Source organism: Taudactylus pleione, unplaced genomic scaffold (genome assembly GCF_031769625.1).
Source record: "Taudactylus pleione unplaced genomic scaffold, aTauple2 ptg001238l, whole genome shotgun sequence".
Classification (NCBI taxonomy): Eukaryota; Metazoa; Chordata; class Amphibia; order Anura; family Myobatrachidae; genus Taudactylus; species Taudactylus pleione.
This window is the reverse complement of record NW_028285638.1, coordinates 133,961-149,788: the sequence shown is the minus strand read 5'-3', so window position 1 is coordinate 149,788 and position 15,828 is coordinate 133,961. Positions and strand designations below refer to the sequence as shown.

General features: G+C 43.3%; 1 protein-coding gene across 4 annotated transcripts in view; it reads left to right on the top strand.

The window, feature by feature from the left end:
* Positions 1 to 15,828, top strand: part of LOC148450970 (uncharacterized) — a 23,967-nt gene extending 8,139 nt beyond the window's left edge. For 2 of the 4 annotated variants that reach the window (XM_088462430.1, XM_088462431.1), the window contains exons 3-6: positions 42 to 120; positions 240 to 337; positions 488 to 692; positions 13,234 to 15,828. In XM_088462430.1, coding sequence (XP_088318556.1) covers positions 87 to 120; positions 240 to 337; positions 488 to 692; positions 13,234 to 15,239 — 2,343 coding nt within the window. In that variant the 5' untranslated portion in view covers positions 42 to 86 and the 3' untranslated portion in view covers positions 15,240 to 15,828. The remainder of the gene's footprint in view (positions 1 to 41; positions 121 to 239; positions 338 to 487; positions 693 to 13,233) is intronic. The other 2 variants (XM_088462432.1, XM_088462433.1) reach the window with 1 other exon arrangement.

Below are 15,828 nucleotides of genomic sequence, written 5' to 3'. Positions count from 1 at the left end.
CTATAAGGTGTCAGGATGTCACTGTCTATGTCTCCATGCAGGAGGGGGAGTATATAGAGGAACATAGGGGTCTGTGCAAGGACGTGATGATGGAGAATCACCGGCCCCTCACATCACTGGGTAAGAGGAGACTGTCATTTATTGTACCGGGGAGAGCAGGTATGGGGGCCCCCTATATACACACATCACCTGATAATCACATATATACAATGTACTCAGTCACTATGTGTCTCCTACAGATGGACCCAGTAACAGAAATACCCCAGAGAGATGTCCCCATCCTCTTTATTCAAAGGATTGTATAGAGGAGAATCACAGGATCCCACAGGAGCATCAGGTAGTTGAGTCTCACCAATATACCACAGTGTCCTTATATGATCTATAGGAAGCTGTGTGTGTCTTTTTAACCAGAATTATTCTAATTAATGTGATTTAATGAAATCGAACATTTTTAAACTGTTATTTTATTGTTTTGTGTGTTACTAAGGGTGAAAGTCTGGCTAATATAAAGGTAGAAGATATAGCGGGAGAAGAAGAGATGTATGTGACTGATATAAAGGTAGAAGATACAGACGGAGAACAAGAGACGTATGTGACTGATATGAAGGCAGCAGATATAGAGGGAGAAGACACGTATATGAAGGATGATCAGCAGTGTAAGGTGGAGGAAATCCCTACAGATATCAGCACAGGTGAGTAATAAACACTTACTCAGAAAAGAGTCATATATTCTTCTTGCTAAGTCACTACAACAGTACAAAGTAAAAAGGGAAATGTGTTTGCCCAGTGGCGGAGTCAGGAGCCATCAGCCCCTATTATACTCCTGCTCTCCCCCTCACATCATGTCACTCTGTGTTACCAGCCCAGAGATCTGACCAGTCTCCTCCCCATACTCTCTGGTGTATCTCATACATCAGGAGCCATCAGCCCCTATTATACTCCTGCTCTCCTCCTCACATCATGTAACTGTGTGTTACCAGCCCAGAGATCTGACCAGTCTCCTTCCCACACTCTCTGGTGTATCTCATACATCAGGAGCCATCAGCCCCTATTATACTCCTGCTCTCCCCCTCACATCATGTCACTGTGTGTTACCAGCCCAGAGATCTGACCAGTCTCCTCCCCACACTCTCTGGTGTATCTCATACATCAGGAGCCATCAGCCCCTATTATACTCCTGCTCTCCTCCTCACATCATGTCACTGTGTGTTACCAGCCCAGAGATCTGACCAGTCTCCTCCCCACACTCTCTGGTGTATCTCATACATCAGGAGCCATCATTCCCTATTATACTCCTGCTCTCCTCCTCACATCATGTCACTGTGTGTTACCAGCCCAGAGATCTGACCAGTCTCCTCCCCACACTCTCTGGTGTATCTCATACATCAGGAGCCATCAGCCCCTATTATACTCCTGCTCTCCCCCTCACATCATGTCACTGTGTGTTACCAGCCCAGAGATCTGACCAGTCTCCTCCCCACACTCTCTGGTGTATCTCATACATCAGGAGCCATCAGCCCCTATTATACTCCTGCTCTCCCCCTCACATCATATCACTGTGTTACCAGCCCAAAGGTCTGATCAGTCTCCTCCTCACACTTTCTCAAACATTGTGTGTTAGGTAAAATAACATTTACACAAAGAGTTGGTGTGAATCACAGCCATACACTCAACAGTGAAACATTGAAACAGTGAGCAGATAATAGTAATAAGAAGTGACTAACAGTCAGTATATGAATGTAAACAATGAGAGATAACGGACATACAGTATAGATAAATCTGCTGTATACAAACCCAAATAGAAGCAGATAAAAAAGAAGAGTGTAGACAGTAACTTCTATAAGGGAAGACAGTCATGCGAGTGAACTAACATTCCCGCTAGGCTGTTTTAGCGGGGCGCGGTGCCCTGCTTTCCTTCTGGAGGGCAAAAAGCGCCCTGCCCTCACAGCCTGCGGGTGCCGTCTTCACCCGCGGGTCACATTGTCCCGCGGGTGGGGAAATGTGTGGTGACCTGGTTACCGCCGGAAAATAGACGCCAGACGCATGCACCTGGCATCTATTCTCCGTCTTGGAAGCGCTTGGAGGCTGCCTGGCGTGTCCGTAAGTGCGGGCACGCCCCCAAGTGTGATGAAAAGGGGACGCGTCTTATAGACACGCCCCCTTTTCATTGGCCATGCCCCCTTTTTGGGCGCAGCTGCCGCCGGAGCTAGAGTGAACACTATGAACTATAAGCTAGAAATGAAACAAAGGGAACCGAGGAGACCATATTGCTTTCACAATCCAGGAGAATGGGAAAATGTGATCTAATTGGCAGTAACCGTCCCATAGGGTATGTTAGAGCGAGTCACATACTCTGAGTCTATAGTCTATGGGAAACGTATGTGCGTAACTCTCCCTCGTATCAGAGGACCGCTCTTCCTTATCTAATGTGCTTCCAAGGCAGTCCATGATAACCATGTGGAAGTTTCTCTAAAAATACAGTTGGGGTCGGATGGTCTGCGTTAATTAAACTCTGCAATATGGCCTTCCCTGCGGCAGCACTAATAATTACATGTTATATGGCCTTCCCTGCGGCAGCACTAATAATTACATGTTATACGGCCTTCCCTGCGGAAGCACTAATAATTACATGTAATACGGCCTTCCCTGCGGCAGCACTAATAATTACATGTAATACGGCCGTCCCTGCGGCAGCACTAATAATTACATGTAATACGGCCGTCCCTGCGGCAGCACTAATAATTACATGTAATACGGCCTTCCCTGCGGCAGCACTAATAATTACATGTTATACGGCCTTCCCTGCGGCAGCACTAATAATTACATGTAATACGGCCTTCCCTGCGGCAGCACTAATAATTACATGTAATACGGCCTTCCCTGCGGCAGCACTAATAATTACATGTAATATGGCCTTCCCTGCGGCAGCACTAATAATTACATGTAATACGGCCTTCCCTGCGGCAGCACTAATAATTACATGTAATACGGCCGTCCCTGCGGCAGCACTAATAATTACATGTAATATGGCCTTCCCTGCGGTAGCACTAATAATTACATGTTATATGGCCTTCCCTGCGGAAGCACTAATAATTACATGTAATACGGCCTTCCCTGCGGCAGCACTAATAATTACATGTAATACGGCCGTCCCTGCGGAAGCACTAATAATTGCATGTAATACGGCCTTCCCTGCGGAAGCACTAATAATTACATGTAATACGGCCGTCCCTGCGGAAGCACTAATAATTACATGTAATACGGCCTTCCCTGCGGAAGCACTAATAATTACATGTAATACGGCCTTCCCTGCGGCAGCACTAATAATTACATATAATACGGCCTTCTCCTGCGGCAGCACTAATAATTACATGTAATATGGCCTTCCCTGCGGCAGCACTAATAATTACATGTAATACGGCCTTCCCTGCGGCAGCACTAATAATTACATGTAATATGGCCTTCTCCTGCGGCAGCACTAATAATTACATGTAATATGGCCTTCCCTGCGGCAGCACTAATACATGTAATATGGCCTTCTCCTGCGGCAGCACTAATAATTATAAGTAGGTTATTTTACAACCTCTAGTTTCTCTCTGACAACTAGGTAAAATGCAGAAGATCGCCCATATCACTGGTTAGTGGTAAATAGTTGACTCGGTTTTCCAAAGCAACTTTCCTAATCTGTTGCCAAAAGCAGCAAAGGAAGGGTAAGCTCCAAAGGAATGAAGGCGATTGGCTGGTGGGGGTCTTAGGGCGAGAAGAGGAATGGGAAGATGACATACCAGCTAATAACATGTCTATGGGGTGTAAAAAAGGCTTTGTGACAGATGTTGGGAAACGTTTCCTGATACTGAGCATTGGATAGTTCCTTACGCGATAAGAGGAATGAGAGGATGACATACCAGCTAATAACATGTCTATGGGGTGTAAAGTAGGCTTCGTGACAGATGTTGGGAAACGTTTCCTGATACTGAGCCGCGGATAGTTCCTTACGCGATATATTGGGAGCACTGACTAGAGTGTTGTAGGAAAGAAATGGGATGACTTTGTAGCCAGAGATTCCTACCAGATTGAGTCTGATCATTGATCCATAACCGTTCTCATGTAGGAGTGATCTACATATATAGCATGATGGGGATCGGAGAGGATAGATGCCAACGGCCCAACGCGTTCTGCTAATCTTGGACTGAGGACCACACAAATGAGGCACTGACGTAATGCTGTGCTTGGAAGAGTGCAAGGGGGGGAAGTGATGTAAAGTAGGAAGCTTCTGTATTGTCTGTGCTAATGTCAGTGGTCGCTTTGTTTATATGCCAAGCAGCCGATTGTCTCAGGATGGGGTGACCTCAATCTGGTAAATGGGAAATCCTGTGCACCACACCGACACTCGGGATTACCCAAGAATGGCACAAACCCAGATCTGTGACTATGCCACATTATGTACCACAATTACGTGTGGACTGCGATAAGGGATTCTCATGTATCTGCTGTGGAATTTCAGGATCATGTTGATAGAGGTAATGAAGAAAACGACAGTCAGTCAGGAAATACCACTCAAGGGATGTATTTGTGTAGGAATGATGACCATGAAGCCAGTCCCATAAATACCTCAGTATGGCAGCATGGTTGTAATGTGGCAGGTGTGGAAAGTTGATGCCTCCATTAGATTTAGATTGTTGATTTGCCAAACGAGTTTCCTAAACGGAAGTGAGCAGAAGCGGCAGGGACTGTAAAAAAATCCATAAACCGAGGAGATGTCACAATTCTGACCAAACTAGCCCTACCCAGGTAAGATGAAAGAAGATTCCCTGAAATGCCAGAGCTCATTTTGGTAAGTCGATATAACCCCCAGGGGGCGCGTAGGTAGATGATTACCCAGTTAGGTGATTGGGTTCTTCTTCCAAATCGGAGGAGGTTGCTCCAACATGATTTCTTTATATAGGGTGCAGGAAAGGGCCCGTGGATGTAGTCATGTTGGCTGCAAAGTCTGAAACATCACCGAACTCCTGCAATTTATTCAGCATAATCCTGAGATTCTTTAGGATTGGTAATATACAGTAAGACGTTGTAGGCAAAATCTGACGGTTTGATTTCAGCATTGTCCACAGAGATAACTTTGAATGGAAACCAAGATTGTTAACTGCAGAAAAGTTGGTCTATTGAAAGATTAAAGAAGAGGGGCAATAAAGGGCACCCCTGACGTGTATCTCTGTGCATTAGTATAGGGTCCCTTTAACCAACAAAGAAGTGATGAGCTGTGAGTAAAAATAACACATTAGATAGATAGAGGGGTCAGATTCAGGTCTCTCTAAACCCGTAAATAGTTGGGGCCAAGTGGCACAATGACAAACTTTGTGTTGTCTACAGTAGCTTCCCCCCAACACCTCTCCTTTCAGCAGTTATCACTGCTGCAATAACTGGCTTACCTGAATTCCCTACTAAGGGGCTGAAAGCTCTGTGGTCCCGGGTAGGAATCGGAGGTGAGGGGCCTGGATATATGTTCTCATCCACAAACAGCGGATGTTAACGAGACCAGATCAAGGTTACGGAATCTAACCTGCTGGGAGGTATTCAACAGTGACCCCTCCATGCGGTATATGGGTTTCAGTTGCACCAGGCAAGCAGGTCGCAGTCCCCTGGTCAGGAAACTGCTGCGAGTGGGAGTGGAGAAAGATACACCACTATGTCCCACAGGTAGAATAATCTCCATACTGAGTATAGAGTGGGTACAAGGGTGTTAATTCCTGGAGTGATACTTTGAGAAGTTGGAGAGAAGATCCACTGAGAGAGAGAATGTGTTGTTGACAATGGAGAATAGGTTGTACTGCTGACACTGGTGTAGAATGAGGATGCACTGCATACACAGTGTACGAATCCAGACACACCGGAGAGTGGCTCAGTATTTGTACACAGTAATTCATACTGAGTACACAGCATGAGAATCCAGACACACCGGAGAGTGGCTCAGTGTTTGTACAATAATGTGTACTGAGTACACAACATGAGAATACAGACACACCGGAGAGTGGCTCAGTATTTGTACAGTAGTGAATACTGAGTACACAGCATGAGAATCCAGACACACCAGAGAGTGGCTCAGTATTTGTACAGTAATGTGTACTGAGTACACAGCATGAGAATCCAGACACACCGGAGAGTGGTTCAGTATTTGTACAGTAATGCGTACTGAGTACACAGCATAGAGTGGTTCAGTATTTGTACAGTAATGCGTACTGAGTACACCGCATGAGAATCCAGACACACCGGAGAGTGGCTCAGTATTTGTACAGTACTGCGTACTGAGTACACAGCATGAGAATCCAGACACACCGGAGAGTGGTTCAGTATTTGTACAGTAATATTTAATGAGTACACAGCATGAGAATCCAGACACACCGGAGACTGGTTCAGTGTTTGTACAGTAATATTTACTGAGTACACAGCATGAGAATCCAGACACACCGGAGACTGGTTCAGTGTTTGTACAGTAATGCGTACTGAGTAAACAGCATGAGAATCCAGACACACCGGAGAGTGGTTCAGTGTTTGTACAGTAATGCATACTGAGTACACAGCATGAGAATACAGACACACCGGAGAGTGGTTCAGTATTTATACAGTAATGCTTACTGAGTACACAGCATGAGAATCCAGACACACCGGAGAGTGGCTCAGTATTTGTACAGTAATGCGTACTGAGTACACAGCATGAGAATCCAGACACACCGGAGAGTGGTTCAGTATTTGTACAGTAATGCGTACTGAGTACACAGCATGAGAATCCAGACACACCGGAGAGTGGTTCAGTATTTGTACAGTAATGCGTACTGAGTACACAGCATGAGAATCCAGACACACCGGAGAGTGGTTCAGTATTTGTACAGTAATGCGTACTGAGTACACAGCATGAGAATCCAGACACACCGGAGAGTGGTTCAGTGTTTGTACAGTAATGCGTACTGAGTACACAGCATGAGAATCCAGACACACCGGAGAGTGGCTCAGTATTTGTACAGTATTGTGTACTGAGTACACAGCATGAGAATCCAGACACACCGGAGAGTGGTTCAGTATTTGTACAGTAGTGCGTACTGAGTACCCAGCATGAGAATCCAGACACACCGTAGAGTGGTTCAGTGTTTGTACAGTAATGTGTACTGAGTACACAGCATGAGAATCCAGACACACCGGAGAGTGGTTCAGTATTTGTACAGTAATGCGTACTGAGTACACAGCATGAGAATCCAGACACACCGGAGAGTGATTCAGTGTTTGTACAGTAATATTTTCTGAGTACACAGCATGAGTACACAGCATGAGAATCCAGACACACCGGAGAGTGGTTCAGTATTTGTACAGTAATGCGTACTGAGTACACAGCATGAGAATCCAGACACACCGGAGAGTGGTTCAGTATTTGTACAGTAATGCGTACTGAGTACACAGCATGAGAATCCAGACACACCGGAGAGTGGTTCAGTATTTGTACAGTAATGCGTATTGAGTACACAGAATGAGAATACAGACACACCGGAGAGTGGCTCAGTATTTGTACAGTAATGTTTACGGAGTACACAGCATGAGAATCCAGACACAATGGAGAGTGGTTCAGTATTTGTACAGTAATGTGTACTGAGTACACAGCATGAGAATCCAGACACACCGGAGAGTGGCTCAGTATTTGTACAGTAATGCATACTGAGTACACAGCATGAGAATCCAGACACACCGGAGAGTGGTTCAGTATTTGTACAGTAATGTGTAGTGAGTACACCGCATGAGAATCCAGACACACCGGAGAGTGGCTCAGTATTTATACAGTAATGTGTACTGAGTACACAGCATGAGAATACAGACACACCGGAGAGTGGCTCAGTATTTATACAGTAATGTGTAATGAGTACACAGCATGAGAATCCAGACACACCGGAGAGTGGCTCAGTATTTGTACACAGTAATTGCATACTGAGTACACAGCATGAGAATCCAGACACACCGGAGAGTGGCTCAGTGTTTGTACAGTAATGCGTACTGAGTACACAGCATGAGAATCCAGACACACCGGAGAGTGGCTCAGTATTTGTACAGTAATGCGTACTGAGTACACAGCATGAGAATCCAGACACACCGGAGAGTGGTTCAGTATTTGTACAGTAATGCGTACTGAGTACACAGCATGAGAATCCAGACACACCGGAGAGTGGTTCAGTATTTGTACAGTAATGCGTATTGAGTACACAGAATGAGAATACAGACACACCGGAGAGTGGCTCAGTATTTGTACAGTAATGTTTACGGAGTACACAGCATGAGAATCCAGACACAATGGAGAGTGGTTCAGTATTTGTACAGTAATGTGTACTGAGTACACAGCATGAGAATCCAGACACACCGGAGAGTGGCTCAGTATTTGTACAGTAATGCATACTGAGTACACAGCATGAGAATCCAGACACACCGGAGAGTGGTTCAGTATTTGTACAGTAATGTGTAGTGAGTACACCGCATGAGAATCCAGACACACCGGAGAGTGGCTCAGTATTTATACAGTAATGTGTACTGAGTACACAGCATGAGAATACAGACACACCGGAGAGTGGCTCAGTATTTATACAGTAATGTGTAATGAGTACACAGCATGAGAATACAGACACACCGGAGAGTGGCTCAGTATTTGTACACAGTAATTGCATACTGAGTACACAGCATGAGAATCCAGACACACCGGAGAGTGGCTCAGTGTTTGTACAGTAATGCGTACTGAGTACACAGCATGAGAATCCAGACACACCGGAGAGTGGCTCAGTATTTGTACAGTAATGCGTACTGAGTACACAGCATGAGAATACAGACACACCGGAGAGTGGTTCAGTATTTGTACAGTAATGTGTACTGAGTACACAGCATGAGAATCCAGACACACAGGAGAGTGGTTCAGTATTTGTACAGTAATGCATACTGAGTACACAGCATGAGAATCCAGACACATCGGAGAGTGGCTCAGTATTTGTACAGTAATGCGTACTGAGTACACAGCATGAGAATCCAGACACACCGGAGAGTGGTTCAGTATTTGTACAGTAATGCGTACTGAGTACACAGCATGAAAATCCCGACACACCGGAGAGTGGCTCAGTATTTGTACAGTAATGTGTACTGAGTACACAGCATGAGAATCCAGACACACCGGAGAGTGGTTCAGTATTTGTACAGTAATGTGTACTGAGTACACAGCATGAGAATCCAGACACACCGGAGAGTGGTTCAGTATTTGTACAGTAATGCATACTGAGTACACAGCATGAGAATCCAGACACACCGGAGAGTGGTTCAGTGTTTGTACAGTAATGCGTACTGAGTACACAGCATGAGAATCCAGACACACAGGAGAGTGGTTCAGTATTTGTACAGTAGTGTGTACTGAGTACACAGCATGAGAATACAGACACACCGGAGAGTGGTTCAGTATTTGTACAGTAATATTTACTGAGTACACAGCATGAGAATACAGACACACCGGAGAATGGCTCAGTATTTGTACACAGTAATGCATACTGAGTACACAGCATGAGAATACAGACACACCGGAGAGTGGTTCAGCATTTGTACAGTAATGTGTACTGAGTACACAGCATGAGAATCCAGACACACCGGAGAGTGGTTCAGTATTTGTACAGTAATGCATACTGAGTACACAGCATGAGAATCCAGACACACCGGAGAGTGGTTCAGTGTTTGTACAGTAATGCGTACTGAGTACACAGCATTAGAATCCAGACACACAGGAGAGTGGTTCAGTATTTGTACAGTAGTGTGTACTGAGTACACAGCATGAGAATACAGACACACCGGAGAGTGGTTCAGTATTTGTACACAGTAATGCGTACTGATTACACAGAATGAGAATCCAGACACACCGGAGAGTGGTTCAGTATTTGTACAGTAATGCGTACTGAGTACACAGCATGAGAATCCACACAGGAGAGTGGTTCAGTGTTTGTACAGTAATGCATACTGAGTACACAGCATGAGAATCCAGATACACCGGAGAGTGGTTCAGTATTTGTACAGTAATGTGTACTGAGTACACAGCATGAGAATCCAGACACACTAGAGAGTGGTTCAGTATTTGTACAGTAATATTTACTGAGTACACAGAATGAGAATCCAGACACTGGAGAGTGGTTCAGTATTTGTACACAGTAATGTTTACTGAGTACACAGCATGAGATTCCAGACAAACCGGAGAGTGGTTCAGTATTTGTACAGTAGTGCGTACTGAGAATACAGACACACCGGAGAGTGGTTCAGTATTTGTACAGTAATGTGTACTGAGTACACAGAATGAGAATCCAGACACTGGAGAGTGGTTCAGTATTTGTACAGTAATGCGTACTGAGTACACAGCATGAGAATCCACACACACCGGAGAGTGGTTCAGTATTTCTACACAGTAATGCGTACTGAGGGCCTGATTCAGAGTTGGGCATAGTGAGATATCTCTCTCAACTGTGAACCTGAACAAACCATATTGCAGTGCAAGGGGTGTAAATGCATACATTTTTTTTACATGTTGGGTAAATACTGGCTGATTTTGCATGTAGCCCACAGATACTGCACTGCTTTATTATTACACTACAGTTTAGATGTCAGTTTGGAAACACTCCTCCCAAATCTAAATCTCTCTGCACATTTTAAATCTGCCTCACCTGCAGTGCAGCATGGTTTCACCAAGATGATCAGTTGAGAGAGATCTCTCTCTATTCCCAAGTCTGAATCAGGCCCTGAGTACACAGCATGAGAATCCAGACACACTGGAGAATATAATCGATATGTTAGGAATAATTTGAGAGCAAGTATGGGAACCTGGAATGGAATGACAAGCATAAACAACTTCCTTATGTCCAGAGCCCAGTTATATACCCTAAGGTAGCAGCTCATAGGAGGACAGCGTCTGTTGACCAAAACAATGCTACCATTGGTTGAAGGAACAGTCAAGTGAGAAGGAGCATCATGTCAGCGTCCATGACTGCAACCTCAGAAACCCTGACACTGATACGCACATGGAAGTCCAAAGGCACCGAAGGCAAAATCCCCAGATCGTCACCCCCCACCGCACTTGACGTCTGACCGCACGAGAAGTCAAGCGAAGCTGTTGCTGCGGTAATGGCCGATCCTAGGCCGAACCCTGACAAGCTGTATGTACAGCTGTCACAAAATGTCAGCCATGAACGAGACCCATTTGGTGTGAAGACAACAAGTCTGTTAGTATAGTGCGCAGTCTATTAGCTGTTATTTTGGAGAGATGTTTGACGTCCATATTGAGGAGAGATATGGGTTGATAGAAGTCAACTAGAAGGGGATCTTTGTCAGGTTTAGGAATAAGTATCGCGTAGGCAATCGTGAAGGATGAGTAAGGTGGATTGTATTGGAGAATTCTGTAGTAAGGTTATAACAATGTTGGCGTCAAGTGTGGTTGTAAAAGTTTAAAATATACCCCGGTAAACCGACACATCCTGGAGATTTATGTGGTTGTAGACAGGCAGTAACTGCCAGTTCCGACTCAGTAATGTCGGCTGATAGAGCATCTCTTTGAGTCTGAGTGTAGGCATATTTTCCTCTGTTCGAATTCTATATGGCAGAGGCCTGTCCATCGATGTAGATTGATAAAGTTCAGTATAGAATTCATGGAAATGGGAAAAGGTTTGGACATGGGTTTCGCCTGTAGCAGGATCCCTGATAGCTGTAATAAAGGAGCCTTTCCTCTACGGTCTAAACATCATTGACAGCAATTTCCCACATTTGTTCCTCCACCTTAGTGTAATCAATACATGTCTGTGCCTGCGCTGTAAGGCACCTCTCTAGAAGCCATTTACACTGTATAGGATCCCAGAGTGGAATCTGATAATACAGCAATGAAACTCCAAAGCTCCATCAGATCTCAGGGAAATTTACTGTTCAGAGTATTCTATTCTCAGCTTAGACACATAATTAAAAACATGATCCCTCATGACCCCCTCCGATGTCTCCAAGGAAAAGACCGTTACCCTAATGCTTCAGGTTGTCATCTAAATTAATGCCCAGGAAACCGCCAAAAATTTCTAACAGCCCTCAGACTTTGACAGATAATCTGGGAAATGCCAAAGGCGGTCAGTCGTCATGAAAGAAGCATGCCATAAGCTAAGCCTAATCGAGGCATGATCAGAAACTATAATGTCACCAATACCCACCGATCGCACCTGAGAATCCGAGTGGCCACTAAAAAGTAATCTCTGCAAGTCAGGGAGTGATGAGCTCTGGAAAGGGGGTAAATGATCTATCTGTCAAGTTGAGTAACCCCCACAGATCACTTAATTGAAAAATAGTTATAAGACCATAAATATGGTACCACGAGGGAGCTTTTAGGCGTGAAGCAGGAGAGGACTTGTCAATATTAGGTTCGTCCACTGTATTAAAATCGCCAGCTAGTATTAGAGTATGTAATGTTCGGAGAGCTAAAAATTGGGACAATTTAGAAAATAAAATCACTAGGAGAAATATTAGGAGCATATGTTCACCAAAGTACATTTACTACTTTCCATCTCCACAACCACACAATGGCCCATGGGATCAGAAACCCAATCCAGTATCATATAGCGTAATCATGATGAAAGACTAACTGCAATTTGTACCTATAAGAGGCTGATAACATTCCCCAATCCAGAATCATATAGCGTAAATCATGATGAAAGACTAGCGGCTCCATGTGATTTGTGCCTATAAGAGGCTGATAAACATTCCCCAATGCAGTATCCTATAGCGTAATCATGATGAAAGACTATAGCCACTCCATGTGATTTGTGCCTATAAGAGGCTGATAAATATTCCCCAATCCAGAATCATATAGTGTAAATCATGATGAAAGACTATACCTGCTCCATGTGATTTGTGCCTATAAGAGGCTGATAAACATTCCCCAATGCAGTATCCTATAGCGTAATCATGATGAAAGACTATAGCCACTCCATGTGATTTGTACCTAGAAGAGGCTGATACAGCATGAGAATCCAGCAGACCGGGAGGTGGGAGCCATCTACAAATATACCAAAGCTGGGCGGTTTGTGACTGTACTTTCAAACATCTTCAGTTTATCTATTTGATGGTAATTCTAGAACTTTTAATCATAGATTTTATTTAAAAATATAAACTTGTCATAGAAGAAATTCATATTACCATGTATTTTATTTCCAGCACATGGATGTAACAGCAGGAATGTCTCAGAGGAATCTCCCATGCTATCTCCAAATTGTGAAATAGAAGGCAGTGACATCGCACGAGATTCTTCATGTGACAGCCCCATTATACACCCAGCACATCACCGTGCAGATGTGTCATCTAATCCCTCTACTCATAAGGACTGTTCTCCTGATAACTCTGATATTGGAAATTATAGTACAGCATTGAGAGCAGATAAAATATCCCACTGTTCTATAAATGACAAATATTTTAAACACAAATCACAGCTTGTTGTACATCAGAGAAGTCACACAGGTGAGAGGCCATTTCCTTGTTCTGAGTGTGGGAAATGTTATACATGCAAATCAGCTCTTGTTAAACATGAGAGAACTCACACAGGTGAGAAACCATTTCCATGTTCTGAGTGTGGGAAATATTTTGCACACAAATCACTGCTTGTTAGACATGCGAGAAGTCACAAAGATGAGAAACAATTTCCATGCTCAGAGTGTGAGAAATGTTTTACTTGCAAATCAATGCTTGTTAGACATCAGAGAAGTCACACAGGTGAGAGACCATTTCCATGTTCTGAGTGTGGGAAATGTTTTACAGAGAAATCAATTCTTGTTAGACATAAGAGAAGTCACACAGGTGAAAGGCCATTTCCATGTTCTGAGTGTGGGAAATGTTTTTCCGAGAAATCAGCTCTTCTTTCACATCAGAGAAGTCACACAGGTGAGAAACCATTTCCATGCTCAGAGTGTGAGAAATGTTTTACTTGGAAATCACAGCTTCTTACACATCAGAAAAGTCACACAAGTGAGAGACCATTTCCAAGTTCTGAGTGTGGAAAATGGTTTACACAGAAAGCAGATCTTGTTACGCATCAGAGAGGTCACATAGTTGAGAAATCATTTCCATGCTCTGAGTGTGGGAAATGTTTTACTTGGAAATCATCTCTTGTTACACATCAGAGAAGTCACACAGGTGAGAAACCATTTCCATGCTCAGAGTGTGAGAAATGTTTTACTTGCAAATCACAGCTTGTTAGACATCAAAAAAGTCATACAGGTGAGAAACCATTTCCATGTTCTGAGTGTGGGAAATGTTTTACAGAGAAATCAACTCTTGTTAGACATGAGAGAAGTCACTCAGGTGAGAAGCCATTTCCATGTTCTGAGTGTGGGAAATGTTTTATACATGAATCACACCTCGTTAAACATCAGATAACTCACACATGTGAGAAACTATTTCCATGCTCAGAGTGTGGGAAATGTTATACTATCAAATCACTGCTTGTTAGACATCATAAAAGTCACACAGGTGAGAAACCATTTCCATGCTCAGAGTGTGAGAAATGTTTTACTTGCAAATCACAGCTTATTAGACATCAGAAAAGTCACACAGGTGAGAGACCATTTCCATGTTCTGAGTGTGGGAAATGTTTTACATACAAATCACAGCTTGTTATACATGAGAGAAGTCACACAGGTGAGAAGCCATTTCCATGCTCAGAGTGTGAGAAATGTTTTACTTGGAAATCACAGCTTCTTATACATCAGAAAAGTCACACAGATGAGAGACCATTTCCATGTTCTGAGTGTGGAAAATGGTTTACACAGAAAGCAGATCTTGTTACGCATCAGAGAGGTCACACAGGTGAGAAACCATTTCCATGCTCAGAGTGTGAGAAATGTTTTACTTGCAAATCACAGCTTATTAGACATCAGAAAAGTCACACAGGTGAGAGACCATTTCCATGTTCTGAGTGTGGGAAATGTTTTACAGAGAAATCAAAGCTTGTTAGACATGAGAGAAGTCACACCGGTGAGAAGCCATTTCCATGCTCAGAGTGTGAGAAATGTTTTACACAGAAATCTCATCTTGTTATGCATCAGAGACATCACACAGGTGAGAAACCATTTCCCTGCTCTGAGTGTGGGAAATGTTGTAGAAACAAAACACATCTTGTTACACATAAGAAAAGTCACAAGGAAAAAGTAATGTTCATGAACTTATAAATCTGAAATGTTTGTAACAATATTCTAAATTTTCCAAAGGTGAGAAATGTTCTGTACAGAAATTAATGTTGTATAGATAAATCACATCTTGTTAGACATGAGAAAAGTCAAACAGGTGAGATATGTTCTAATGTGGACTATTAAAATTAAAAAGTCTAATTTTGTTGACCACCCAGCATACATAAAATACAATAACAGTTATATTACCTGAGATTCATCAAAAATGGATTGTCTTTAGTTTAGGCCACATGGTGTTTATGCACTAAGGGGCTAATTTACAAGTGGACACAATTTTTTTCTCATACATAAAACTTGCTAGCAAGAAAATGTATATATCCATTCGTAGAATCACTTTTTGGGATGCAGGACCAGTAGCTACACCTGATGTACATGTACTGTATAAGAGCATTGGGTGTCTATGCAATGCAGAAAAAGCATTACACTATTATTAGCAACATTATATTATATACAAATAGGGTAATGCAGTGAGATGCACAAGTGCAGATATCTTATTGGTAAAAGAGAAAGTCGCATTAACCAGAATATTAAAAAGAAAGAACATAAAGTACAGATTTTCATGTTTAGGTGT